At 36.7% G+C, this 23,565-nt stretch overlaps 1 protein-coding gene across 2 annotated transcripts in view; it reads left to right on the top strand.

Annotated features, from left to right (window-relative positions):
* LRP6 (LDL receptor related protein 6) overlaps nucleotides 1-22,282 on the top strand; it is a 171,218-nt gene extending 148,936 nt beyond the window's left edge. The window contains exons 16-23 of one of the 2 annotated variants that reach the window (XM_024733139.1): nucleotides 99-308; nucleotides 2,486-2,611; nucleotides 7,079-7,315; nucleotides 8,202-8,312; nucleotides 11,994-12,224; nucleotides 13,860-13,996; nucleotides 14,654-14,751; nucleotides 18,288-22,282. In XM_024733139.1, the coding sequence (XP_024588907.1) occupies nucleotides 99-308; nucleotides 2,486-2,611; nucleotides 7,079-7,315; nucleotides 8,202-8,312; nucleotides 11,994-12,224; nucleotides 13,860-13,996; nucleotides 14,654-14,751; nucleotides 18,288-18,585 (1,448 nt within the window). In that variant the 3' untranslated portion in view covers nucleotides 18,586-22,282. Of the gene's footprint in view, nucleotides 1-98; nucleotides 309-2,485; nucleotides 2,612-7,078; nucleotides 7,316-8,201; nucleotides 8,313-11,993; nucleotides 12,225-13,859; nucleotides 13,997-14,653; nucleotides 14,752-18,287 lie in introns of those variants that run through there. The other variant, XM_024733140.1, reaches the window with a different exon arrangement.
* Nucleotides 22,283-23,565: the final 1,283 nt, after the last annotated feature.

The following is a 23,565-nucleotide window of genomic DNA, read 5'->3' as shown; positions in this document are numbered from 1 at the left end:
TCAGTACTTTAAAAATCTAACTGGTTTTCAGTAAATAGCTGTTGAATGTATGACTTGACCCACATGCATCATTTCTGTTGAATGTTCTCCTTTCCAAGGTGCCAACCGGATAGTATTAGAAGACTCCAACATTCTGCAGCCTGTGGGACTGACTGTGTTTGAAAACTGGCTGTATTGGATTGATAAGCAGCAGCAGATGATTGAAAAAATTGACATGACAGGTCGAGAGGGTAGAACCAAAGTCCAGGCTCGGATTGCCCAGCTTAGTGACATTCATGCAGTAAAGGGGCTGAATCTTCAGGAATATAGTAAGTGTTGGTGGTGTACTGCGAATCGCAAGACTCATGTTGTAAGAAATGGTAGTTTAACCAAGATGTTGTTTTGTGTCTTCTTATTTCTTTATCTTTAAGATTTTCATACACTTTTAGTTTTGCCTTTTTTTAAAAAAAACTCTTCATGTTTTTAAAGCCTATATTCACCTGGGAGCTTTTTCATATGAAATACCTTTTCCTCATGAAACAGGAGTGGGGGAAAGGAATGGTATTGCTCATTTTCAAAAATTTCCCCAGGTATAGCAAGGACTCTGCTTGTCATGTTTTTTCTCTCTCCTTCAGCCCTTTGAAGAATATTGGTATACAGCATATATTTCTTTTGTTCCATGTACATCCCCACTGTTTCAACAAAAGCAAAAGTTACATTTATATAATGATGACTGTAGTTATCATGGAAATAAACCTATTCTTAAGCAAAAGCAAAACAAACTAAAAATTAGTGTGTAAACTTAGAGAAGACTGTGTTTAATAAGAGCTTGTTTTTTCCCCACTTGGGTGAGTTTTTCAATTCTAGCTTAGAAAAGTGGCCATAAATTATTTTTTTATCTTACTGAAAACTTTTGAAAATGACTTGTCATCTTGGCCTAGTTAACGTGTGTTTATGTAATACTGTTAACTCTTGTTCATATGTGTCTGTCATCAAATGTGCCTTCCTAGCAATCACTACTGTAGGTCTTATACAGTATATCAGAAATGCAGATGTTAAATGGAGGACTGAGAGAAGTATTGAAACCCCTTAACTTGTTGGCACAATGCTTCAGAAATGAATTGGAGTATGAAAGGAGGGAAGAGGAGTGAGAGCACCGTAGCTTGATCAAGTCTTCATTGTGTTGTCACTGCTCATGGACTTAGAAGTTAAGTTAGGAGGTATCTGAGATTTAGAAAGTTAGAATTGTTGTCATTCTATGTTATAACATATAATTCATGTTGAATATTTAACAGAAATAAGGTAGAGATGATGTAATGGCTAAGTTATTTATTCAGTTGATATGAACATTTTATTGCAGAAGAATCTCAACGAAGGTTTTCAGAATTTCAGGGGGAATATCTTTAAAATTCAACATTTAAATATGGTTTTATATTTAGAAAAACTTTTTTTTTCAAATTTCTTATAACATTAAAGAAAATTGGATTGCTGTTTATGAAAAGTGTCATGAATTAAAAGGTTGAGAAAGTGCTCTATAGGTTGTACATCCTAATACAAGGACTGGGGTGTCTGCTTTGTGTGATACTACACGTATGTGTAGTATCACACATCTGCTCATTTGTACAGAGCTGGCTCCCTCAATCTCATCCACACACACTGAAGCAGGACTGATGTGTTACTGAGAAAAGAGTCATAATAAATGGGTGGCTACTGGGATGACAGCTGTCAAGTTGCTTTTGACACGAACTAAGTAGAAAAGTCAAAACAATGATTTCATTAAATATAACTTATGAGACAGACTTTGAAATGTGCCTGACAGTGTATTTATTTAATTTAACCCAAATATGAGGAAATTAAACATTTGTAACATTGCAAGTTCTTTTGCAGTTGACCAAGCAAATAATTTTGATTGTCTCTGGGTGGTTAGATTCATGTGAACTTGTTTTTTCTTCTAACAAGTCTAATTTTCAGCAGGTTCCTCATTGGAGTATACTTTTTGAGTGAAATCATCTTATCTCTCAGAAAGGTAGAATTTCGGAGTTAAAAATCTTTAGAAGAGTTTTTATATTTTAAGGAGAATAATATCCAAGTTTCAGCATTCTCCCTAGCATTTTTTTTAGTTTGAATAATCAGTTTTTCTTATTCACAAAAATTAACATGAGCTGTACTGTTACCTTACTTTAAATACTGTAAAATATTTTATGTATAAGTATGTAAAGACAGTGGTTAGATATAAGTATTTTGTGTTTTAAATTGTTGTCCTCCTTATCTTGTAGATTGTGTAGGGATGGGGTGAGAAATTATACTGTGTGGAAATAAAATTCAAAGGGATTTTACACTTGGTTTTGTTGGTAACTCAAAAATAATTGATTTCGGCTGGGCTCTTCTTCCTTCTTCCTCCCTCCCTTCCTTTTCTTTTTCCGTTCTTTCTTTTTCTTTCCTTTCTTTTTTCTCTTCTCTGCTCTTCTGTGCTCTTCTTCTCTTCTCTTCTCTCTTCTCTTTGCAGGACAGCACCCTTGTACTCAGGATAATGGTGGCTGTTCACATATTTGTCTTGTAAAGGGAGATGGTACTACAAGGTGCTCCTGCCCCATGCACTTGGTTCTGCTTCAAGATGAGCTACTATGTGGAGGTAAATATGTTATTATTTTTTTCTGAAAGTCTAAATGCCAGTCATGTTCCAAAACTTAGTCTAGCATTCTTTGATTTGACAGGGAAATTGCTTTCTCCTAACTTGATTGCTCACTTATATTTCATTTCCTGCACTATACTAGGCTTTTGGATTCTTCTAAGAGTGAATTCATCATGACAAGTGATAGGTGTAACCTAACCCTGGGACTAAGGCAAAAGGGGAAACTCATAACTGTGAATGAATCTACTTCCTAATAAAAAAGTAGCTTTTCCCACCCCAAAGGGTAACAAGGTGAAATTCTACCTCCTGTAGTTTCCATCCACTGAATCCTAGATTCTATCAGTTTATATGTCATTGATGGGAGTGTATCCAGTGAAAAGAATACTCTTTTGTTCAGTTCTATCAGCAGTTCCCTGTTGTTTCTCTTACTTACGGAGCCAAAAAAAAAAATAAAAAAAAAAAAAAAAAAAAATTTTTTTTTAAAAGGTATCACTGAGTAGTAATAATGTTGTAGTGAAATTGGTTCAGTCACTCATGGGACCATAACAGATTGGTATATTCCTTTGTTAAAGGAAAGTATGGTAGCTTCAAATGCCATTATAATATTTTTTCCCTTAATTCAGAAATTCTCCTCTCGGGGATAATGCTAAGTTAATTCAACTGAAGGAAAAAGTCTATTCTCCACAGTGACAGAAATTTAAAAACAATTTCTAATGATAGGAAAGTTAGTAAAATAACTGAATTTATATAGCTATTAAACATTATGAGCATAAGCTGATGTAAAAATGTAGCCAAAATTTGGTGCAAATGGAAAAAAGATATTAAAATTGCGTTTTCTACTGTGATGAGAATTACGTAAGAAACGTATTTCTGTGAACAAAATTGAAAGGGCTTACACTCAAAATATAAAAATTATTGATAAGATGGTACACTTAAAATATAAAAATTGATAAGATGGTATTATAAGACTATTTCATTCTTCTAACTTTCCTTTAAGTTTTTTTAAAAAAATAAATAACATGTATTGAGTAGCAGCTATGAGGCACTCTGGACTGCAGAAGATTTGCAGATCTTTGACACAGAGTATACAGTTTAGTCGGGGAGATCAGATATGTGCATAGTAAAAGTTAAGCTCTGGTACTTGAAGTATCTCTCCCCAAAATAGCAGGCATTATACAACAATGTGAATATATTTAATGCCACTGAATTGTATATTTTAAAATGGCTAAAGTGGTAAACTTGTTACGTATATTTTACCACAATTAAAAAAAAAAAAAGCAACTGTTTCCATGTCAGGGTGCAAGATTATTGCTCTAATAAGGCAAATTCTAGAAAAATATGTCTTTATGTAGTGATAACGTAGGTAAAACTGAATCAAAGATACCACCTTTCATTTAGAAAATGTCCTGTAAAAGACCAGTGTTTTTTCCCTTCACATTTAGTGATTGTTTTTAATGTATATGTGAAATGCATAGTTTTATTAAATGCATTGTTTTTAACAAATGTGTACAATGGTGTTACCAACACCCAAATCTAGACATACGGTGTTTTCATTAAGAAAAGTTCCCTGTGTCCTAGCAGCCAGTTCTCTTCCAGAAGTAACCATTTTTTTAATTCTCATCCTCATAGTTTAGCTTTGCCCGTTCTTGAACTTTATATAAGGAATCATGACGTACGTACTGTATGTCTGGATTCTCTTGCTTAATATAATATTTTTGAGATTCATCCTTATAGTGGAGTGCATCAGTCATTTTTATCTTTTTGTTGCTACGTAGTATGTTTCATTGTATAAATAAGCCACAGTTTTTTTATTCTTGTGTTGAGGGACATTTTAATTGTTTTCAGTTTTTGTTATTAAGAGTGAAACTGCAGTGAATGTTTTTATACAAGATTTTTCTTGTGACTTAACATTGATTTTACAGTGGAGGTAAATGAAATACAGAATCTTAATTCCTCTGCTTGACCTTCAAGATGTGTTTTCATTTCAGCCTATTTTACCAACCCATCTCATTTGTATTTCTGCCCAATCTGCTCACTTTATTTTTGTGTGGCTGTTTGGAGTTCGACATCACTGGCATGTTCTGTTTTGTTTTGCTTCTGTGGATTTTCTTGTGGTATTTCAGAGGTGTACTTTTCTGGCCTGCACATCGTCAGTCTCTCGTTTCCAAGGTGTGGCTGATGAGTCTTCCTCATGATCTTTGAAACCTTCTCTAGCTGTTACTGTTGTCCCTTCTTCTGAATTGTAGCACTTGTTAGCAGCATGCAGCTCAGAGTTATATAATCATTTGTTTTTTATTCATTAGTGTGTTCCTAGCCCCAACCAAATTAAAAGCTCTTTAAGGACATGGACCATATTTTATCTGTTTTTATTCTCCATATGATCTGTTACAGTGCTCTATACATAATAGGATCAAATTTCCTCTAAAAAGTCCCTCAAATTTTCCATGTAAAATGTTCACTTGTAATCTCTATTCTCTATTTAATATTCTCTATTTTAAGGATAAAAGGTTTTCTGATCCATAGTCATATAATAAAGTTCTGTTCTCTAGAGAATTTACTAACAGACACGTTTTTAAAAGGAGTCAGTGGGCCTGTGATACAGTAGTAAAGGCAATGGGCTAAAAGTAAGGAGACTGCCCTTCTAGTCCTCTTTTATTTTTTTAATCACTCTTGTTCATAGGATGCTCTTTGACCTTGGTGGTCACTTAGCCTCTCTGAACCTCAGTCTCTTCATTTGCAAAACAAAGAAATTCGGATTGAATGACAGTTCTCAAACTGGTCTCAGCATATTTTTACATTTTAAAGAACTGCTGAGGAGAGCTTTTGTTTGCATAGGTTATATTTATTTGTATTTACCGTAGTAGGATTTGAAACCAAGAACTTTAAAAAATAACAACAAACCTTTACATGTTCTCAAATTAAAACTGTTAAGAAAATTAACTGTATTTTCTAAAGCAAAATAATTTTAGTGAGAAATATGGCATTATTTTTACTTTTTTGTAAATCTCTAATGTTGGGCTAGATTCTGATGTCTACTTCTGCATTCAGTCTGTTGTAGTACGTAGTTTTGTTGAAGTACATGAAGAAATTTGGCCTCGTACAGATAAGAGGAAAATGGAGGACTATAATATAGCCTTTTCAAATAATTATGTCCATTTATGTTGAATTCTACACCAAATCTTGACAAGTGGTCATTTTCTATAGGTTGAGTTGTAATGTGGAATTTGAAACCATATCAGCTCACTTTTCATAGTCTCGTGTTGAAATCTGTTAGTTTATCTTGAGCTCAGAATGGATATTTTACCCGTGCACTATTTTGTAACCTTACACCTTGGTCATTTGGAAATATTAGAATTCCACTCAGAAATTCCCAGATCTTCAGATTTTGATGCGTTTCATTATACAGTATCGAAAAAAATAACGTTACCACCAATCTCATCATAAAAATATTTAAGTACTAGGAGTCTGTCAAGTTTAGTTTTGGATATAGGTCTTCCAAAATTATAATTTCTGATTGAAAGTCCCAGTGTTGTAATTTGCCACAGAAGTACAGTGTTATTATGATTTGCTCTTGTTTTCCTTGAAATAATTGACTCACTGGTTCATGTTTTTTAAAACTTCCTGCCAAATACCCAAGTGCAAACATTGATAGTTTATCTGTCAGTTGTTCTTTCACATCAGAAGGGTGTCGCATTTTAGGTTGCGTTTAAAGCTCAGAATGCTTTCCCGTAAGAAACCATCATGCTGAGGTATGCAACACGAGCTTTATACATGCTTCCCATTTTGTCAGACAGTATTGCGGAGACATGTACTCAAAGAATTGATTTTAATGTAACTAATATTTTTACTGATTCATCAAGAACATTCTTAAATGAAACTGGCTTCCCCATCGCCCCCCACCCTGTATGTATGTGACTATGTAGAATGCAGTGACTACTAGTACAGTTTGGTGCCATTGCCTCGAATCTGCTAAGGTGCCAAGAGTTTTACCCACCATTCCTTTTGTGGCACCAATGCAAGTGACATGTTAATATTATTATAAAATAGTTTCTGTCAATTCCCTGAAAGAGGTCGCAGGTTAGGAACCCCCAGGGGTTTGTGGACCATTATTTGAGAACCTCAGGGCTAGAAAAGTTATGAATTCTAAGGTAACTTTAAAATATTTGGAGGTCGATGATTCCCAGGTTATGTGTGAGATTATAACGGATTGCAAATACAGTAATCCTACTTGAATTATAGTATATGAGAAAACTTCTGCCTTATAGTTTTGCAAGTTAGTGAATCTAAATGAAGTACTGTAAAGATTATATTTCTCTGATGCAGTGAGACACTTTACAAGTTTTATCTATTATAAAGTGTTTTGTACATGCTAATTATTAAATGGGCTTCACTCAGGTGTAAATGTTTGTACCTCTGTGTGACTGTGATTATGTTTTTGTCACTCTCCTCCCCCTTGTTCATTTGAAGAACCCCCAACATGTTCTCCTCAGCAGTTTACTTGTTTCACGGGAGAAATTGACTGTATCCCTGTGGCTTGGCGGTGCGATGGGTTTACTGAATGTGAAGATCACAGTGATGAGCTCAATTGTCCTGTGTGCTCAGAGTCCCAGTTCCAGTGTGCCAGTGGGCAGTGTATTGATGGTGCCCTGAGATGCAATGGAGATGCCAACTGCCAGGATAAGTCAGATGAGAAGAACTGTGAAGGTATCCGAAATTCCTAGGCCTGGTTATGGAGTCCTTTTTCAATTAAGTTGTTTGAAATTCAGAGTATTGCTTTGGCTCATTCAGTGGTAGATTTGGGGTTTTTCAAGTGTATTTGACTTTATTATTTCTAAACATAGTAGCATGTTCTAAATTGTTTTAATTCACTTAACATGCGTAAGGTTTATACACGTTAATAAGCTTTGCAAGTTGAGAAATGAGGCCAAAACATTAGACCTTCAGTATGTAAAACTAGTCCTTATTTCCAATGAGCTCTCAGTTAGTGGATTTATTTATTACAACGTAAAATAATTTCATCTTTTATCTGCTAACCTTTAACACAGTAAAAAACAGCCACAACAAAAGCAAGAAAAACAAATTCTCTGGAAATTTTTAGTGTCCAGAAATGCATGTAGAATTCTTTAATTCTTGACAGAATTATTAGTGAAAGATGAAATTTAGCATAAAGGACAAAATAGGAAATTTTGTGCTGGATTCCTTTGTCTTCTCTTTTCTCTCAACCAGTTGAAATTCCTAGAGAATAATTTGTAAGTTTTCTCTAAAAGTCTAATTTGTTTCTCATTTGCACCCAGAAAGCACTTTTTTTTTTTTTGCGGTGCGCGGGCCTCTCACTGTTGCGGCCTCTCCCGTTGCGGAGCACAGGCTCCGGACGCGCAGGCTCAGCGGCCGTGGCTCACGGGCCCAGCCGCTCCGCGGCATGTGGGATCTTCCCAGACCGGGGCACAAACCTCGTGTCCCCTGCATCGGCAGGTGGGCTCTCAACCACTGCGCCACCAGGGAAGCCCCAGAAAGTACTTTTTGACTTTTGCCAGAGTTTACCTTTCCATGGTAGCAAAAATAAGAAAACTGTTTGCATTTTTTCCCTCAGTGCTTTGTTTAATTGATCAATTCCGCTGCACCAACGGTCAGTGCATTGGAAAACACAAGAAATGTGATCATAATTTAGATTGCAGCGACAAATCAGATGAACTGGATTGTTGTAAGTATGACTAAAACCTTGTTTATTACTCTTAAGGGAGAAGTTTTAAAGTACTTTTCCTTTTCTTTGTGTGAGGTTCACTTACAACCAATATTTCCTTATTAAGAAACAAGTTATTAAGTTAGTTATTTGTACCAGGGATTTCTTACATTTTATATTTAATAATTTCTTAAAGAAAATAGTTTTCTTATGTACAAAAATCTTCACAGAAACATTTAGTAAAGCATCAGAAAAGAATATTGTTTTGCCAAAACTAAAGTTAGGAAATTCTCAGTTTAGTTATGTAGAAATCAATCAGTGGTCTAAACTTAAGAGTTTCTGAACATTGGTCCATGTTTAAAATCTCCCATTTTTTTTCTGGGTAATTTTCTACCAGTGACTTTAAGAGCTTCCTTAAAATGCAGCCTGAGGATACTTGAGCCACCTTACACCCCTAGGTCTAGAGACCTTAGGCTAAATAACCTGTGTTTCTTCAGGGTTCATAACTGTTGACTAATGTCCTAACATAAAATATATCCCAAATTGACAAACACTTCTGAGTGGAATTCAACACAAGCCAGGTCTACCTACCCTGTTTGTGGAGTTTAGACAGAACTCATTTTAAAGCTCTTTAATCTTAACAAAGACTTTAAGCTGGTATTTTTACAAAATTCAAATGGGAGACTCACTAAAATTTTTGGAAACTATTCATTTATTCAGCAAACATGTGCTGAATACCTACTGTGTGCTGAGGATGCATGGTACCTGTACCAGGGTTCTCAAAGTCCTCTGTGGTTGGACGTAGTAGTAAGAAGGGGGATTTTAAAGCCAGGCAGAGATGGGTTTGAATTCTAACCTCACCGCTTACCAGCAATTATTTGCTCTTGTTAGGCCTCAGTTTCTCCATCTTTAAAATGAAGATAATATTTAGCATGGCTGTTGTGAGAAAATTAAATGATTTAATGTATGTAAAACATACAGCTTGGATCATAGTAGGTACTTGATAAAGGAGTGTGATAAATGATATTAAATGTGCTGTAATAGAGATCTATACAAGGATTAGCACAAAGAAGAGAGTAGTCAGATCTTTAGGAATGAAGATGGGTTTCAGGGAAAACGTCTTAGAAAAATGGTGCATAAGGTTGGTGGGTGTTGGTCAGTGAATAGTGTTACTTATGTGGATAAGTGGAGAGATTGCATTTCAGGCAGAGGGACTGTCCTGTCCTGCTCAAAACCAGAGTGAAACAAGCACCTTTGAGAAGTTACATGTAAATTGGACTGCCAAAATACAGTCTCCTGTCTTGAGGGGTGTCAGCTGCAGATAGCATATGTAAAGGTGAGATCGCGAAGGATTTTGCTTTTCCTCTAAAGAGTCTAGACAGTATTCCAGAATAATGGAGAGCCATTGAAAAACTTAAGTGAAGGACTGGCATGGCTACATAATTGAGAAAGCTGTAAAGCAGATGCATTGGAGGTGATAAGATTATGGCAGGGAAATTTTTTAGATTGGTTTTAGATTTGCAAATTTTTTGACCACATCAAGAGGAATACAAAGATGTGAGTACACACAAATGAAAGCGTCATACAACAGTATTTACCTATATTGTGTGGAATGCATTCTGAAGTTTTCTGTTTCAAAATGCTGGTTTCAACCCACTAAGTTGTTTTTACCATCTAATGACTTGCAGCCTATAATTTTAAAATGCTTTGGAGGCTATTGTAGTTCCAGCAGAAGATGGTGGAGGTCTAAATCAAGGGGAGCAGTGGTGGTGGAAAGGAGGGAGGGGATAGATTTCAGAGTTATTCCAGAAATAGAATAAAAAGGGTTTGGTAACCACTTAGAGTTGATAAGTCTAGGTTGACTCCCAGGTTACCTCATTGAGTGACTGGAGTCATAAACCAGAATATATGTCAGAGACTAAGAACCCAAGTATCATTTTGTATCTTGACTGTGGATGTCATGTTTAGCTGATGTAGATTTTTAATTAGTTTATTTTTGTTTTAAATTTAATTTAAATTCCTTTAATTTGCTACAGGTGCCATCATTTATTTATGATCTACCTTACCCCTGGAGTCTAGGAAACATTGACAAATGATGGTGACTATGAGTTCAGTTTGGATTATGTTGCATTCAAGTTGACCATTGGGTATCCTATTGTAGCTATTCAGAAAGTTAACTGTATGGGTCTGTAGCTCAAGAGAGAGAGATGGGCTTTTTAGTTTATTAGTGTTAATTACAGCTGAGGCAGTAGATGAAATCTCCTAGGGAGAGTAAGCAGCGGAGGAAAATAGCAGGTGGTAGACAGAACTCTGGGGAAGCACCTGCACTTGAGGCAGACAGAAGAGAATGAAGCCAACAAGAGGAAACAGAACAAATAATCAGATGGTAAAACTGAGAGAGCGGTATCTTGGAAGGATCAGGCATTTTTGAGAAGAAAACAGGAGTCAGCAATATCGAATGTGTAGAAATGTCAGTGAGAAGAAGAGTTTATTGACTATGGCAAATAGGAGAACTTTGACCTTTGCAGACTAGTTTCATTGTGGTAGTGAGGACAGAAGTCTAATTTCAGTGAGTTAAGATGTGACCCAGAGACTAAGAATTGGAGATGATGAGTATAAACTGTTCTTTCTTGAAGGTTGGCATTAGAAAGGAATGCCAGTGCACTGAAAAAGAATGAGAAAGATGGGCTGTTGCTCACAAGGACTAAGGAGTCTGCCTCAGAGTCCATAGGTGATAATATGGGACTGGCAGCCCCTGCATATTATGTAACTTAGTGATGTTGTTTTCTCTCATTTCTTGGATTTAATCATAGGGTGAGTTAGCTATGTGGATGGGTGCTTTCGAGGCAAGATGAAGCAGAAGGAAGGTGTTCAAAGGATCTGCAATTGTGACATATAGTCTGACTATTCAGAATGGAAGCATTTTCCTTCTGAATAGAAGAGTAATGCTGTGAATCTGATGAGCCCTTTTGCTGTTTCCCTCTACCTCTAGTATTGATGCCCTCTGCTTCTCAGATCAGGGATTCCATGAATAGAGATGCCATGGGCATCTCATGCTCTGGCTTTTCTTTCTGAGTCCTCGGGTACTCATGTATCAGAGACCTTATATTCCTTGCCCTCAGGCAACTAGACTCCCCCGTAAGGCAGCAGTGTATTGGGCCTGAGGGCTAATGTTTTTCTGTAGCTTCTGCTTTCTCATCACCAGGCCTAAATGTCACTTTTCAGACCTAAAATCAAGCTCAGAGCTGATTTTGGCTTCTTTACCATTCCAGGTAAAACATTTGATGACTTTTCCGGGTCCATCCCTTCTGACCCTAAAATTTTCTCTGAAATTCCAAAGTAACCTCACTGATTTTTATGATATACAGAATGAACTAGGATAGATTTTATCTATATATGTGGTTTTAAGCTTCTTAATGGTGTTTAAATCTATAATTAACATTTTTGTTTTCGATTTACAATTATACTTCCCAATGTATTGTTCTATGTCTGTTTTCACTTAAGGATAATTTGTTTTGATTCCTAACAATGACATTTATGTGTATATCCATGGGGCATGATGTATATGTGTTCATAAAAGAGAAAAGTGTTTATGAGTTGTCTTCATTAGCCTCACATTCTCCTTGCAAGCCTCTTTTTAATTACTATTTTGAACCTACAGTTGTTTTTCCATTATATAATTGTACTGCATTCCCATTTTAGATCCAACTGAGGAGCCAGCACCACAGGCCACCAATACAGTTGGTTCAGTTATTGGAGTAATTGTTACCATTTTTGTGTCTGGAACCATATACTTTATTTGCCAGAGGATGTTGTGTCCACGTATGAAGGGCGATGGGGAAACCATGACTAATGACTATGTAGTTCATGGACCAGCTTCTGTGCCCCTTGGTTATGTGCCACACCCAAGCTCTTTGTCAGGATCCCTTCCAGGTGAGCTGAGACTGATCCATTGAGAATCAAGTCTTGGGTCCTGGCAAGATTGCCACGTTTCCGTTATGGAAACAGAATACTGCCTGTAGTCTATGTCAACGTAGACCGCTTTGGGTTTAAACAATTATAAGAACAAATGTTCTCTTTTACTTTTAGCACCTTCTCTTTACACAGAAGTCCTTAGGTATGGTTTGGTAGAAATTGCCAAAGGATATAAGCAAATATATGTACATACAAGCATTTGTATATAATACATTTACTGCGTTTCTGGATGTGCTCTACTGAAAATGAATCAGCTGGTCATTTGGTGAAAAGAGTCATAAGCCACAATTCTTTAGGTTCACTACCAAGAGACCTCAGTACTACTGAGCCCAGGAATTAAAGGAGGCCAAAAAATGGATGAAGATTCCTTTTCAGCAAACAGAGATTTAGAAATACCTGAGTGATAGCAGGGAGGTATATATCATCTTATGTTTTCTCCTAACTTAGGTGATGACAGTGGGAGTAGGTTTTGTTCAAACATAGCCAAGTTGCCAGATGTTCTATACTTGAGAGAGACCATATTGCTCTAGGGACATACAGCTTTCTTTTCTTTTCTTTTTTTTTAAATAAATTTATTTATTTATTTTTGGCTTCATTGGGTCTTTGTTGCTGTGAGTGAGCTTTCTCTAGTTGTGGCGAGCGGGGGCCACTCTTCGTTCCTGTGCGCAGGCTTCTCATTGCGGTGGCCTCTCCCGCTGTGGAGCACGGGCTCTAGGCGCGCGGGCTTCAGTAGTTGTGGCTCGCGGACTCCAGAGCACAGGCTCAGTAGCTGTGACGCACAGGCCTATCTGCTCCGCGGCATGTGGGATCCTCCCGGACCAGGCCTCGAACCCGTGTCCTCTGCATTGGCAGGCGGATTCTCAACCACTGCACCACCAGGGAATCCCCAGCTTTCTTTTCAATGTATTTTGGTACCCTCAGTGAAAGGAAGCCTTTCTTGTGATGAATATGGAGAAAGAGATACCAGGCCAAGAGCCCTGTGAAAATAAGAACTTATTCTGGATGTTAACTCTAAGGAAACATGTGATTTTTAAAACTGTTAATGATTCCTTGTTTCATACCTAACTTTGTTAGTGGAATTTGGGAAGTCACTTTGAAAAAACGGAATTTCTTCTTTAGCATTGTAGTTGTGATTCCAACAACATTTGCATCCCGTAGATAAAGCAATAATCTTCCATACAGTGAATTTATGCCCTTAAAAATGGGTTTAGTTTTCTTTTGAGCAGATCTGTTACTTAGTCTGCCCTGCTTTGCAGCCTGCACTCTCCACAGTTCTTTCTTTCTCAGATCCTCTAAGAGGTTGAAAACCTCTCAGTTTGAAGAGCTCTGCTTCCATTCTGGGGAAGAGGAAGGGCTGGGAGCTATTCTTGGCCTTGTTCTAGGCCAGCTCTCAGTGGAAGTGTCCACTTCTAGGGAACATTTGTTTCTCTTTTCCATTAAGTGTTTTCAATTATTTTTGGGAAAAGAGGGCATAAATTGTTTTAAAGCCAAACTATTTGACTATTGGTATCTGTAATTCTAGTACTGAATAAAATTATTTCATGCATTTTTATAGATCTTACTCAACTTCAGTATTATCCTCCTTCATTTTAGGAATGTCTCGAGGTAAATCAATGATAAGCTCCCTCAGTATCATGGGGGGAAGCAGTGGACCCCCTTACGACCGAGCTCATGTCACAGGAGCGTCGTCAAGTAGTTCTTCAAGCACCAAAGGCACTTACTTCCCTGCAGTAAGCAGTCTGTTTTCCCTTGTTCACTTTGAATGCTAAGATAAACAGGATCTTAGATTTTTAACTTATTTAAATGTGGGTACTCAGTGATGGTAATATAAAAAGTTTTTTAGTATAGAATTTAGGTATATAAGGCTCAAAGGATTTACCGCCACGTGAGCACTTAGAAATCTTTCTTTAAGTTTACTGTGTAACAACCAGCATATTTGAAAACACTGACATTAATTTCATATACTGGGTAAAAGGAGAACTATTGAATAGTACCTCCTGAGAGGCTAAGGACCTTCATTCCATGACCTCCCAAGAGAAGAAGCACACCTGGTATTTCTCCTAAGTCAGTAATTTTTCTCTAAACATTTATAATTTTAACAACTCAGAACCCAGTTGTGCTGCACTTAAACCAGTGACTTGTAGATTACAGATTTCCTTCTCATCACCTTGTGCTGTTCAGCCATAATGAAATTGTGTCTTGGGGGGTGGAGAGCCACAGTCCTGAAGTGCTATTTTAGGTTAATTCTTTGAAACAGGATTGTGCTACTAGTGTAATGGAAAGTAATATGAACAGAGATGAAGGAAAAGAAGTTGAAAAAAGGCTAATAGTCTCTTATCTGGAATAGACTATTCTTATTTCAATAATTTGATTATTTTTCCTTTTAGATTTTGAACCCTCCGCCATCCCCGGCCACAGAGCGATCACATTACACTATGGAATTTGGTTATTCTTCAAACAGTCCTTCCACTCATAGGTCCTACAGGTAATACACATCCTCCTCCAGCATAAATCGAAGTATTTATTAGAAGCAAGTCTTCTAGTTGTGAGTTTGCTGTAGCCCTGAATGAATAGATGATGGTCACCAAGAGAGAACAGGCATCTTATCTTGGCAATGCTGATATTGCCCCTACCACAAATCCTTTTCTTTCAGGGCGTTATGCGTTTTTAAAATTGAAGCACAGATGATGTACAGCACTACATAAGTTACAGGTGTACAGTATAGTGATTCACAAGTTTTAGGGGTTCTACCCCATTTATAGTTACTATAAAATACTGGCTATTCCCTGTATTGTACAGTATATCCTTGTAGCTTATTTTATACCTAAAATATTATACCTCTTATTCCCCTGCCCCTAAATTGCCCCTCCCCACTTCTGTCTCCCCAGTAGTAACCACTAGTTTGTTCTCTGTATCTGTGGGCCTGCTTCTTTTTTGTTATATTCACTAGTTTGTTGTATTTTTTAAATTCCACATATAATTGATATCGTACAGTATCTGTCTTTCTCTGTCTGACTTATTTCACTTAACTCAATACCCTCCAAGTCCATCCATGTTACTGCAAATGGCAAAATGTCTTTCTTTTTTATGGCTGAGTAGTATTCCATTGTGTGTGTGTGTGTGTGTGTGTGTGTGTGTGTGTGTGTTTACCACGTCTTCTTTATCCATTCATGTGTTGATGGACACTTAGGTTGCTTCCATGTCTTGGCAGTTGTAATAATGCTGCTAGGAACATTGGGGTGCGTGTATCTTTTGAAATTAGTGTTTCCATTTTTTCAGATACATACCCAGGAGTGGAATTGCTGGGTCATATGATAGTTCTATTTTAGTTTTTGAGAAACCTCCATACTGTTTTCCGCAGTGGCTGCATCAATTTGCATTCCCACTAACAGTGTACAAGGGTTCCCTTTTCTCTACATCCTGCCAACATTTGTTATTTGTGTTCTTTCTGATGATAGCCCTTCTGACAGGTGTGAAGTGATACCTCACTGTGGTTTTGATTTCCATTTTGCTGATGATAGCAGTTTCAAGCATCTTTTCATGTGCCTGTTGGCCATCTGCATTTCCTCTTTGGAAAAATGTCTGTTCGGGTCTTCAGGGCACTATACAATTTTTAAAGAGAGTCAAAAATGCTGTCTTTTAGAGTATTAAGGTGGAGCCCCCAGGCTTTGGCAGTATTCTAAGGAAGTTACCCCCCAAAGTGACTTGATTGCAAAAAGGTTACTGCTGAGGTTAGGTTTGATTGATAGTCTTCAGTGGAATATTGGGATAAAACTAAGGTTGGGAGCGTTACGAGAACTCTAAAACAGCAGGAGTATTAAGGGAACAGAATTTGAGAAGAGTTGAGAGAAGCTTAAGTTCACCTCTTGCTTACATATGTTATTACAATCTGGAATGAAAAGTTTCTCATATAGTTGCATGGAATAAATCATGACTCACTAAAATAACTGAAATGTATTTGTAAGCCAGAAATGGGAGGATTATGCCTTTGTGCTGATTCGTGAGGCTGTAGAGCATAGAGATGAGCAAGTTAGGTCCTCGTGTGTCATCTTTCGTCTTATTCGAGAGGCCAGCAGAAAGTCAAAAACTTATACTGTCTCTTCACTTAGTGCCCAGTGTTTATTGGCATCCCTCAAGTGCCTATTATCTTCGAGATGAGGTGTTTTCTAGCATTCCAGTCAGATTGCCCTGATATATAACTTTATAGATGTGTAGAAAGCAAGTGGAAATTGTTTATAGTATCTCATTCACAATTCTCATGCAGTTTATGGATAAGATAGGCTTGGCTCTGAACTGATTGTTTTTATGTTTTATTGTAAATGTTGCTTTCCCTACCACAGGTTTGTTCTAAAAAGCCAAATAGAAAGGCAGAAACCTGAAAATTGAAAAAACAAAAGGAAAGGCCTAAAATTTTACTTTTAAAAAATTAATTTCCTTAAGTTGAATAAAACACTGTTTGGTTCAAGTAAACGTAATTGCATCAAAAACAATTCTTATTTAACTATTTCCCACATCTCAAGCCCAATTTATTTCTTCAGAGTGAAACTTTTGATCATTTGTTGAAATTTTTGTCTAACTTAAAGTCTGTGGAACTGAAAAGAATTTTGTTAATTCTATTTCCTTTCGTTCTCTACTCTTTTTTTTTTTTTTTTTCCCATGAAAATGGAATTTGGGCCTTTTAAATGTAGAGCCAAGAAATTTCTCCAAGGCTCGCCACCTGATTGGACAGAAAGATAAGACGTAAAAAATACTATGACATCATGTCAGTACTGGTAGTAAAAATGCTTGAGAACCTGCTTGGCAGGTCATGTAACTTGTGGCCTTTTGCAGCCATTTCTTTTCATACCACTGAGGGCTTGCCTCACATGGCTTTTATCCTGAGGTGTTACCTGGCACTCTGTATCGCTAGGTATTTTATAAATCGTTCCTTCAGTTTTACACTTGCTCTTGCCCTACTCTTGCAGTCATTTTGTCTGATGGGAAAGCATATAAATAAATCTTGATTGAGATAAATATGAAATAAGATCAGCTTTACTATACTTACACTATGAATGGTATAAGAAGTCATAGATAGAAGTAGAAATGATAGAAAAGCCAGCAATTTGTCAGCTCTTATTTTCACTAGTACATTTCTCTCTTTCCAGCGCCTTTTTCTTTAGTTAGCCATGCTACAAACTTGATTTAACAGCTATAGATTACTTGAAAAGGTAGCTTAAAAGGTGTAAAAAGTAAATTAGGACTCTGAAATACATGTTAGAAAATTCACTGGTCCCGTATGGATACCTAGAATTTATCATTTTGATGTTCAATTAGAGCCACTCTTACGACAGTATGCTTGTCTACATACAGGGAATCAATACTACTTCCCCCAAACCACAGCAATTTCCCTTTGCTGATAGTAATAATAATGGGATAGATAAGCTCCTTAGGCTGTCTACCAAAATTCAGCCTGGCTTGTACAGTATTTGAGTTGTAAAGAGAGAGTGAAGTCTTCAGATATCATTAAATTATTCATCAGGTAAATCATAGATCGTTTAAGGAGTATTGAGAGAATGCTAACATGTTTGAGTAATGTAAGATAATAAAGACCCATTCTTCTCACAGATCATGGAGAGGCAGAAATTGGTGAGGTCCACTCTATAGACTAAATCCAAAATGTATAACTGATTTTCCAAAGATGACCATTAAATACAACTTTGAATAGTTCTTTTTTATTCTATGATACAGGGTAACTTAAAGATACAAGTGCACACCCAGAGGCTAGAATGGGTTCACCTCTGCATTCCCATTCTATCCACTTTTAATTGCCTCTAATCACATTTTATCTACAAATATGAAACACATGCTATCTTCCTCCTCCAATCTGCCATGGAAAACTGCCTCTTGGTTGGTGCAGCTTTAAATTGTAGTAGCTTATCATCTTGCAGGTGAGGTTTGCGTTTAATACCTCTGTATTCTGATAGAGAAAACCACCTCTCCAGAAGCCTGACTCAGCCTCTCCTGATTTTCTCCCTATGCCAGCTACAGGCCGCACAGTTACCGGCACTTTGCACCGCCCACCACACCCTGCAGCACAGATGTTTGTGACAGTGACTACGCTCCCAGCCGGAGAATAATGACCTCAGTGGCCACAGCCAAGGGCTACACTAGTGACTTGAACTATGACTCAGAGCCTGTGCCTCCGCCTCCCACACCCCGAAGCCAGTACTTGTCGGCAGAAGAGAACTATGAAAGCTGCCCACCTTCTCCATACACAGAGAGGAGCTACTCTCATCACCTCTACCCACCGCCGCCCTCTCCCTGTACAGACTCCTCCTGAGGAGGGGCCCTCCTCCTCTGACTGCCTCCCACACGAAAGTGTAAACACGAAATTGGTTGAGATCTGGAGGGGGGGAGGGAGCTCTTCGAGAAGGGTGAGGCAGACCATGTACAGATAAAAATTATAAATGGGTTAGGGCATACTGGAGATATTTGTACAGAAGGAAAAGATATTTATATATTTTCTTAAAACAGCACATTTGCTGCTTGTGCCATAAAAATTTGTATAAAAAATAAATTTGTACTAAAAGTTTTATTTTTGCAAACTAAATACACAAAGCATGCCTTAAACCCAGTGAAGTGACTGAGTATAAAGGAAACAGGAATAATAAAGGCATCACTGACCAGGAATGTCTGGGCTTTATTGATACCAAAAAAAAAAAGAAAAGAAAAGAAAAGAAAAAAAATTAAAGTCCATCTCAGAGCAGCAAACTATAGATACTTGGAAGTAGCCAAATGGCCTTCATGTTAACTAACATTTGAAGGCCAGCAGATTTAAGAAATGAAAGGAAAAAATAAAAAGAATTAATACTAACTTTGGAGAAAGGGCTTTGTTTTCTCTAGGAATCCAACAATTTTATCGAGGAAAACAGATATTTATAAAAATCCATTTGGGGTGCTGCTGTTGTGGGAGAGATCAGCTGTCTGGTAAGATGCTATGGGGCCGTTTGTTGTGCAAGTCTTCTGTCCCTACCTTAAAACTCACCCCTCTGTCATATATTAATTTTTTTCCCTGGGTGTTTTCACCTTGCTTCCTCCCCTAGCAGTATTGTAGGGTATTTTGCCAAAATACCATAATTTATTCACAGTTTTTTATCTGAGGATTGATAAAATGGAATTTTCTAATTAAGGTTTCATTTTAATATTTCTACTAGCTCCATACCCCAGTCAGCTTAGCTCTTCATTTGGACTGCTGTGTTCGCATAATGATCAAAGGTTAGACGTGTTATTGCTCCTCTTTACTTCCAAGATTGTTTTAATGCTCATTAAAATGTCTTTGTACAACACATATAGAAAATGTTTAAGAGTTACAAATTTAACCATTAAGTTTTTGTTGTAAATTAATCATATATCCTTGCAGTACTTTCAGCATATAATATCACAATATAAAATCATTTTTATATGTATCTTTCCTAGTAAACCATTTAAATATGTTCCGGTTAGAGACAATCTATTTAAAAAGAGAATTTTTTTTGTTATCGTTGGGTTTTCCCTTTATTAACTGTTGATGACGTTTTCGTGTTCTTTAGGCCAATTTTTCTCAGAATGATCTCTACATACATACCTCTTCTAACGTGTGACATGAGTTTAATATCTTTCTGTTACCTAATGTGAATGTTAGATTGTTTTCAAATTATCCATGAATTATTCTTATAATCACCTCATATATTTTTTATGTGTCTTCTCTCTTACTCCATGATGGATTAAGACGATTTAACAAATTTAACAATATGGATTACATGAGAAGGCAAACTATTAACTTCTCAGCTGTCAGAACTTGGGTGGAGGGGAATATTGGAAGGCTCTTACGTAATCTGCCTGACCTGTGTGGTACTGGGGCTGCTCCATCTTCAGCTATCAGGGCTGACCTGTGGAATGATTCTAGCACTGCTCTGCCACCTTGCCAGAAGTTGGTTTCCTGCTTTTTACATGTTTCCAGAATTTCTCTGCTAAAGTTGAATGTGTTTTTAAACTAAATGTATTTTTACCTTAACAGATGTTGGTCAGTTGTTATCGAATGATTTTTTTTTTTTTAATTCTGTTTTGTTGAGGCCTCTCTGGATTTCAGGACTGAAGAGAAAACAGTGGAAGAAGGGATTCAGAATTTTGGTAGAGGTGAACTAACTGTTTAAGCAATTTAAAAATATACCTAAGTAATCTTTTTAAAGAGAAACACAGTTTCAGAGTAATGCTTAGATTATTGGGATACCTTATATGAATCAGGTGCACTTGATTTTGCATATAAATAAATGGTAATCCATTAGTATCTTGCATTTCAGTCAGACGAGTGTTAACTCTTCCTGTTGATGGAACAGAGTGCTCAAGTTCTAACAAAATGGACATTGAAGTTGCGTTCTGTGACACACAAGGGCGCTTGATGCTCAAATGAAGATGGAAAGGTTAGCAATAACTGGGTATCACTTAGAATTTGAGAATTCTATATGTTTACATTTTTTAATGTGCATCTTTATCTGGTGGGCTTCCCATGTGGAAACTTGCACTATAATGAACTAAGAAGAATATTGCCTTGTTATATCTCAGTTCAAGTGCTTGTACTGCGATGGCAATGGCCTCTTCTTGCAAAATACTAATTTGTGTGCCAATTTGTTTGAAATTATTTGAAGGCAGTTCAGCTTAATCTCAGAATCCTCTTTCTTGGTATTTGAGATGGATGCTTAACATTTTGGGGAGTACCTTTCAAACGAGAGGATTGTCAGAATTCAGGAAAGACTTACCCTCAGATTATATGGACAGTTAAGCTTAAAAGTAGACTATCTTGATTATTAAACACAAGATCTTTAATTGGAAAATAAAAAATTAATATATGAGAGCACAAATCAGGGGAAAAAGGGAAAAAGTGTTTTGAATTTGGAGTATTGCTAGATTCATTATCCATGCTGGGGGGCAATGAATAAAATTTCATTATATTCCTTAAATGCAAAAGTATTCATTGTGATTGTATGACGTGAAGTACGCCCACTTACTGATGTCATTAAAATTATCTGACAATTGAACTTCAGCATAGCATGCTTTCTGTGCCCTGTGGTATAAGGTATTCTTCACTGAAGTGGTCTTTTATAATTCTGAACTTTTATAATCTTGAACTTGGCTTCTGCAGAGCCCTGGTTTTCTGAACAGTGGCCCAAAGGATTTTGTTGCTTATATCAGATAATGGCATATTCACAATGTAAAAAACAGTTAAGGCATAGAATTTTCTCAATATTAATTTTTCTTTCAGGAAATTTTGTTATGCCTCTGACACTTGCTATAACTCTTCTAACTAGCATATCATGAGATATTATATGTTTAGCAGAAAATTATCATTATTTTAATTTTAATATAAAAATACTTTGTGATATGCCACCAAGAGCTTATCTGACCCTTCAATAAGTTTGAGAACAACTATTCTAAAGGGTTGATATGTATTTAGAAATGAGTCTTTACAGTACATTTTCATCTAATATAGGCCAGTAATTGGGGGTGGGGGCTTTTGAGCAGTAAAATTTTAAGATGATTGAAGATTATATGTTTTCATCATTTAAAAATACTCCAAAGTCAATCATTTGTATACAACCAATTCATTTGATATTAAGACATTGTTAAGGTATAAAAATCGCCACCATCCTTATTAGGTAGCAGTTAGTTTGGAGAGAAAATTTTTTTGTTTTGCTGTAAAAGCTCATTAATGAAGAATACTTCATGTAGGGTTAGTAACAGTGACTTAATCTTTTAATGAACTGTGTATATTTATGTGACCTGATAGCAGTAATCATAGTACAGAGACTGTTTACTTTTGGTACAAAAGAAAGGCTTGCCTTAAGCAAGCAAACCTGGCTCTGTGAGAGGTCTGCTGCTATTGTTTCTCTGTCAAGTCCTGTGCCTCGACTAAATTCTTAAAAGTGTAGTTTTTGTTTTTTGTTTTTGCGGTACGCGAGCCTCTCACTGTTGTGGACTCTCCAGTTGCGGAGCACAGGCTCCAGATGCGCAGGCTCACCGGCCATGGCTCATGGGCCTAGCTGCTCCGCGGCACGTGGGATCCTCCCGGACTGGGGCACGAACCCGCATCGGCAGGTGGACTCTCAACCCCTGCGCCACCAGGGAAGCCCAAAAGTGTAGTTTTTAAAATTGCTTTATCTCTTGCAGGGGGAAGCTTGCCACTTCATTGATTTGCATGCCATAAAAGCAGCATGTTGATTATTGCCATTACACATCTAACAAGATTCAGAAACAAAAATCTTGGCCTTTTCACGCCCCCCAAGTATGTCAAACTTTTAATAAGTGCAGTACTTCATTCTGAATAATGACATGAATAGTATGTCTGGAGTGTGGGTATGAGTATGTGATTATCAGATGGCTGACAAATGTTTGAGCATCAGTAAATGAGACTGTACACTGAGTGTAGACATGGACTGAGTCTTAAAGAAGTTCATAATCAAGCACTGTTTAAAACATGTGCCCAGAATTCTTAAACTCAAGAAATTTAATGTTATTTGGTACCCCTTTCCTTATCCCAAACCTAAAATGAACCAAGAGAAATAACAGATGATTTTACAAAGTACTAGTAGCATGTGGTTGGTTTCTGACTTCTGGGATTGCATCATTTCACAATAGGCTCAAAATTTAGCTTTTGAAATTCTCAAACTTTTAAAGGACTTTGGACCCTAAAGCATAGCATTTTACTGTTAAAATTTTAAAAGATTTTTTTAATTGTGAACCGTATACTCAGGATATTTGTTTGATTGGATTCTGCCCTTTGTTAAACTAAGCCTATACCTGAGCGGAGAGGGAGGTAGATTCTTTGGTTAATCTAGATGATTTAGAATGAAATTACTGACTTCACCCTTCTTCAGTCAAGGTAAACTTTACCCTTCTTCAGTCAAGGTTTTTTGTTTTTGGTGTTTTTTTTTCATAAGGCATTCTTAAACCATTCTTAAGTTATTGCTGAAAAAAATCATCATGACTTTACAGGTAGAATTATAAACTAAATGATATCTTGTACTCTGAAGTGGAATATAGCCCTAACAAAAACTAACTTTTAGATTTCCCATTACTTAGGGTTTGCCCAGTAGTTAACACCAAAGAATTATACAATGTGCTTTTGCTTAACTGTCCATTCATTTTTTAAAAGAAAGTTTTTTTAATTATTAAAAAAAATTTTAATCAAATATAAGGGCAGGGATATAGATAAATATATATATAGATAGAGAGATCTCTATGTATATGTCTCTCTAAATATCAATGCCTAAATATGAATATTAAA

The sequence above is a fragment of the Neophocaena asiaeorientalis genome, unplaced genomic scaffold (genome assembly GCF_003031525.2).
Source record: "Neophocaena asiaeorientalis asiaeorientalis breed wild unplaced genomic scaffold, Neophocaena_asiaeorientalis_V1.1 scaffold150, whole genome shotgun sequence".
Taxonomy (NCBI): Eukaryota; Metazoa; Chordata; class Mammalia; order Artiodactyla; family Phocoenidae; genus Neophocaena; species Neophocaena asiaeorientalis.
This window is presented reverse-complemented; position numbering and strand designations above follow the sequence as displayed.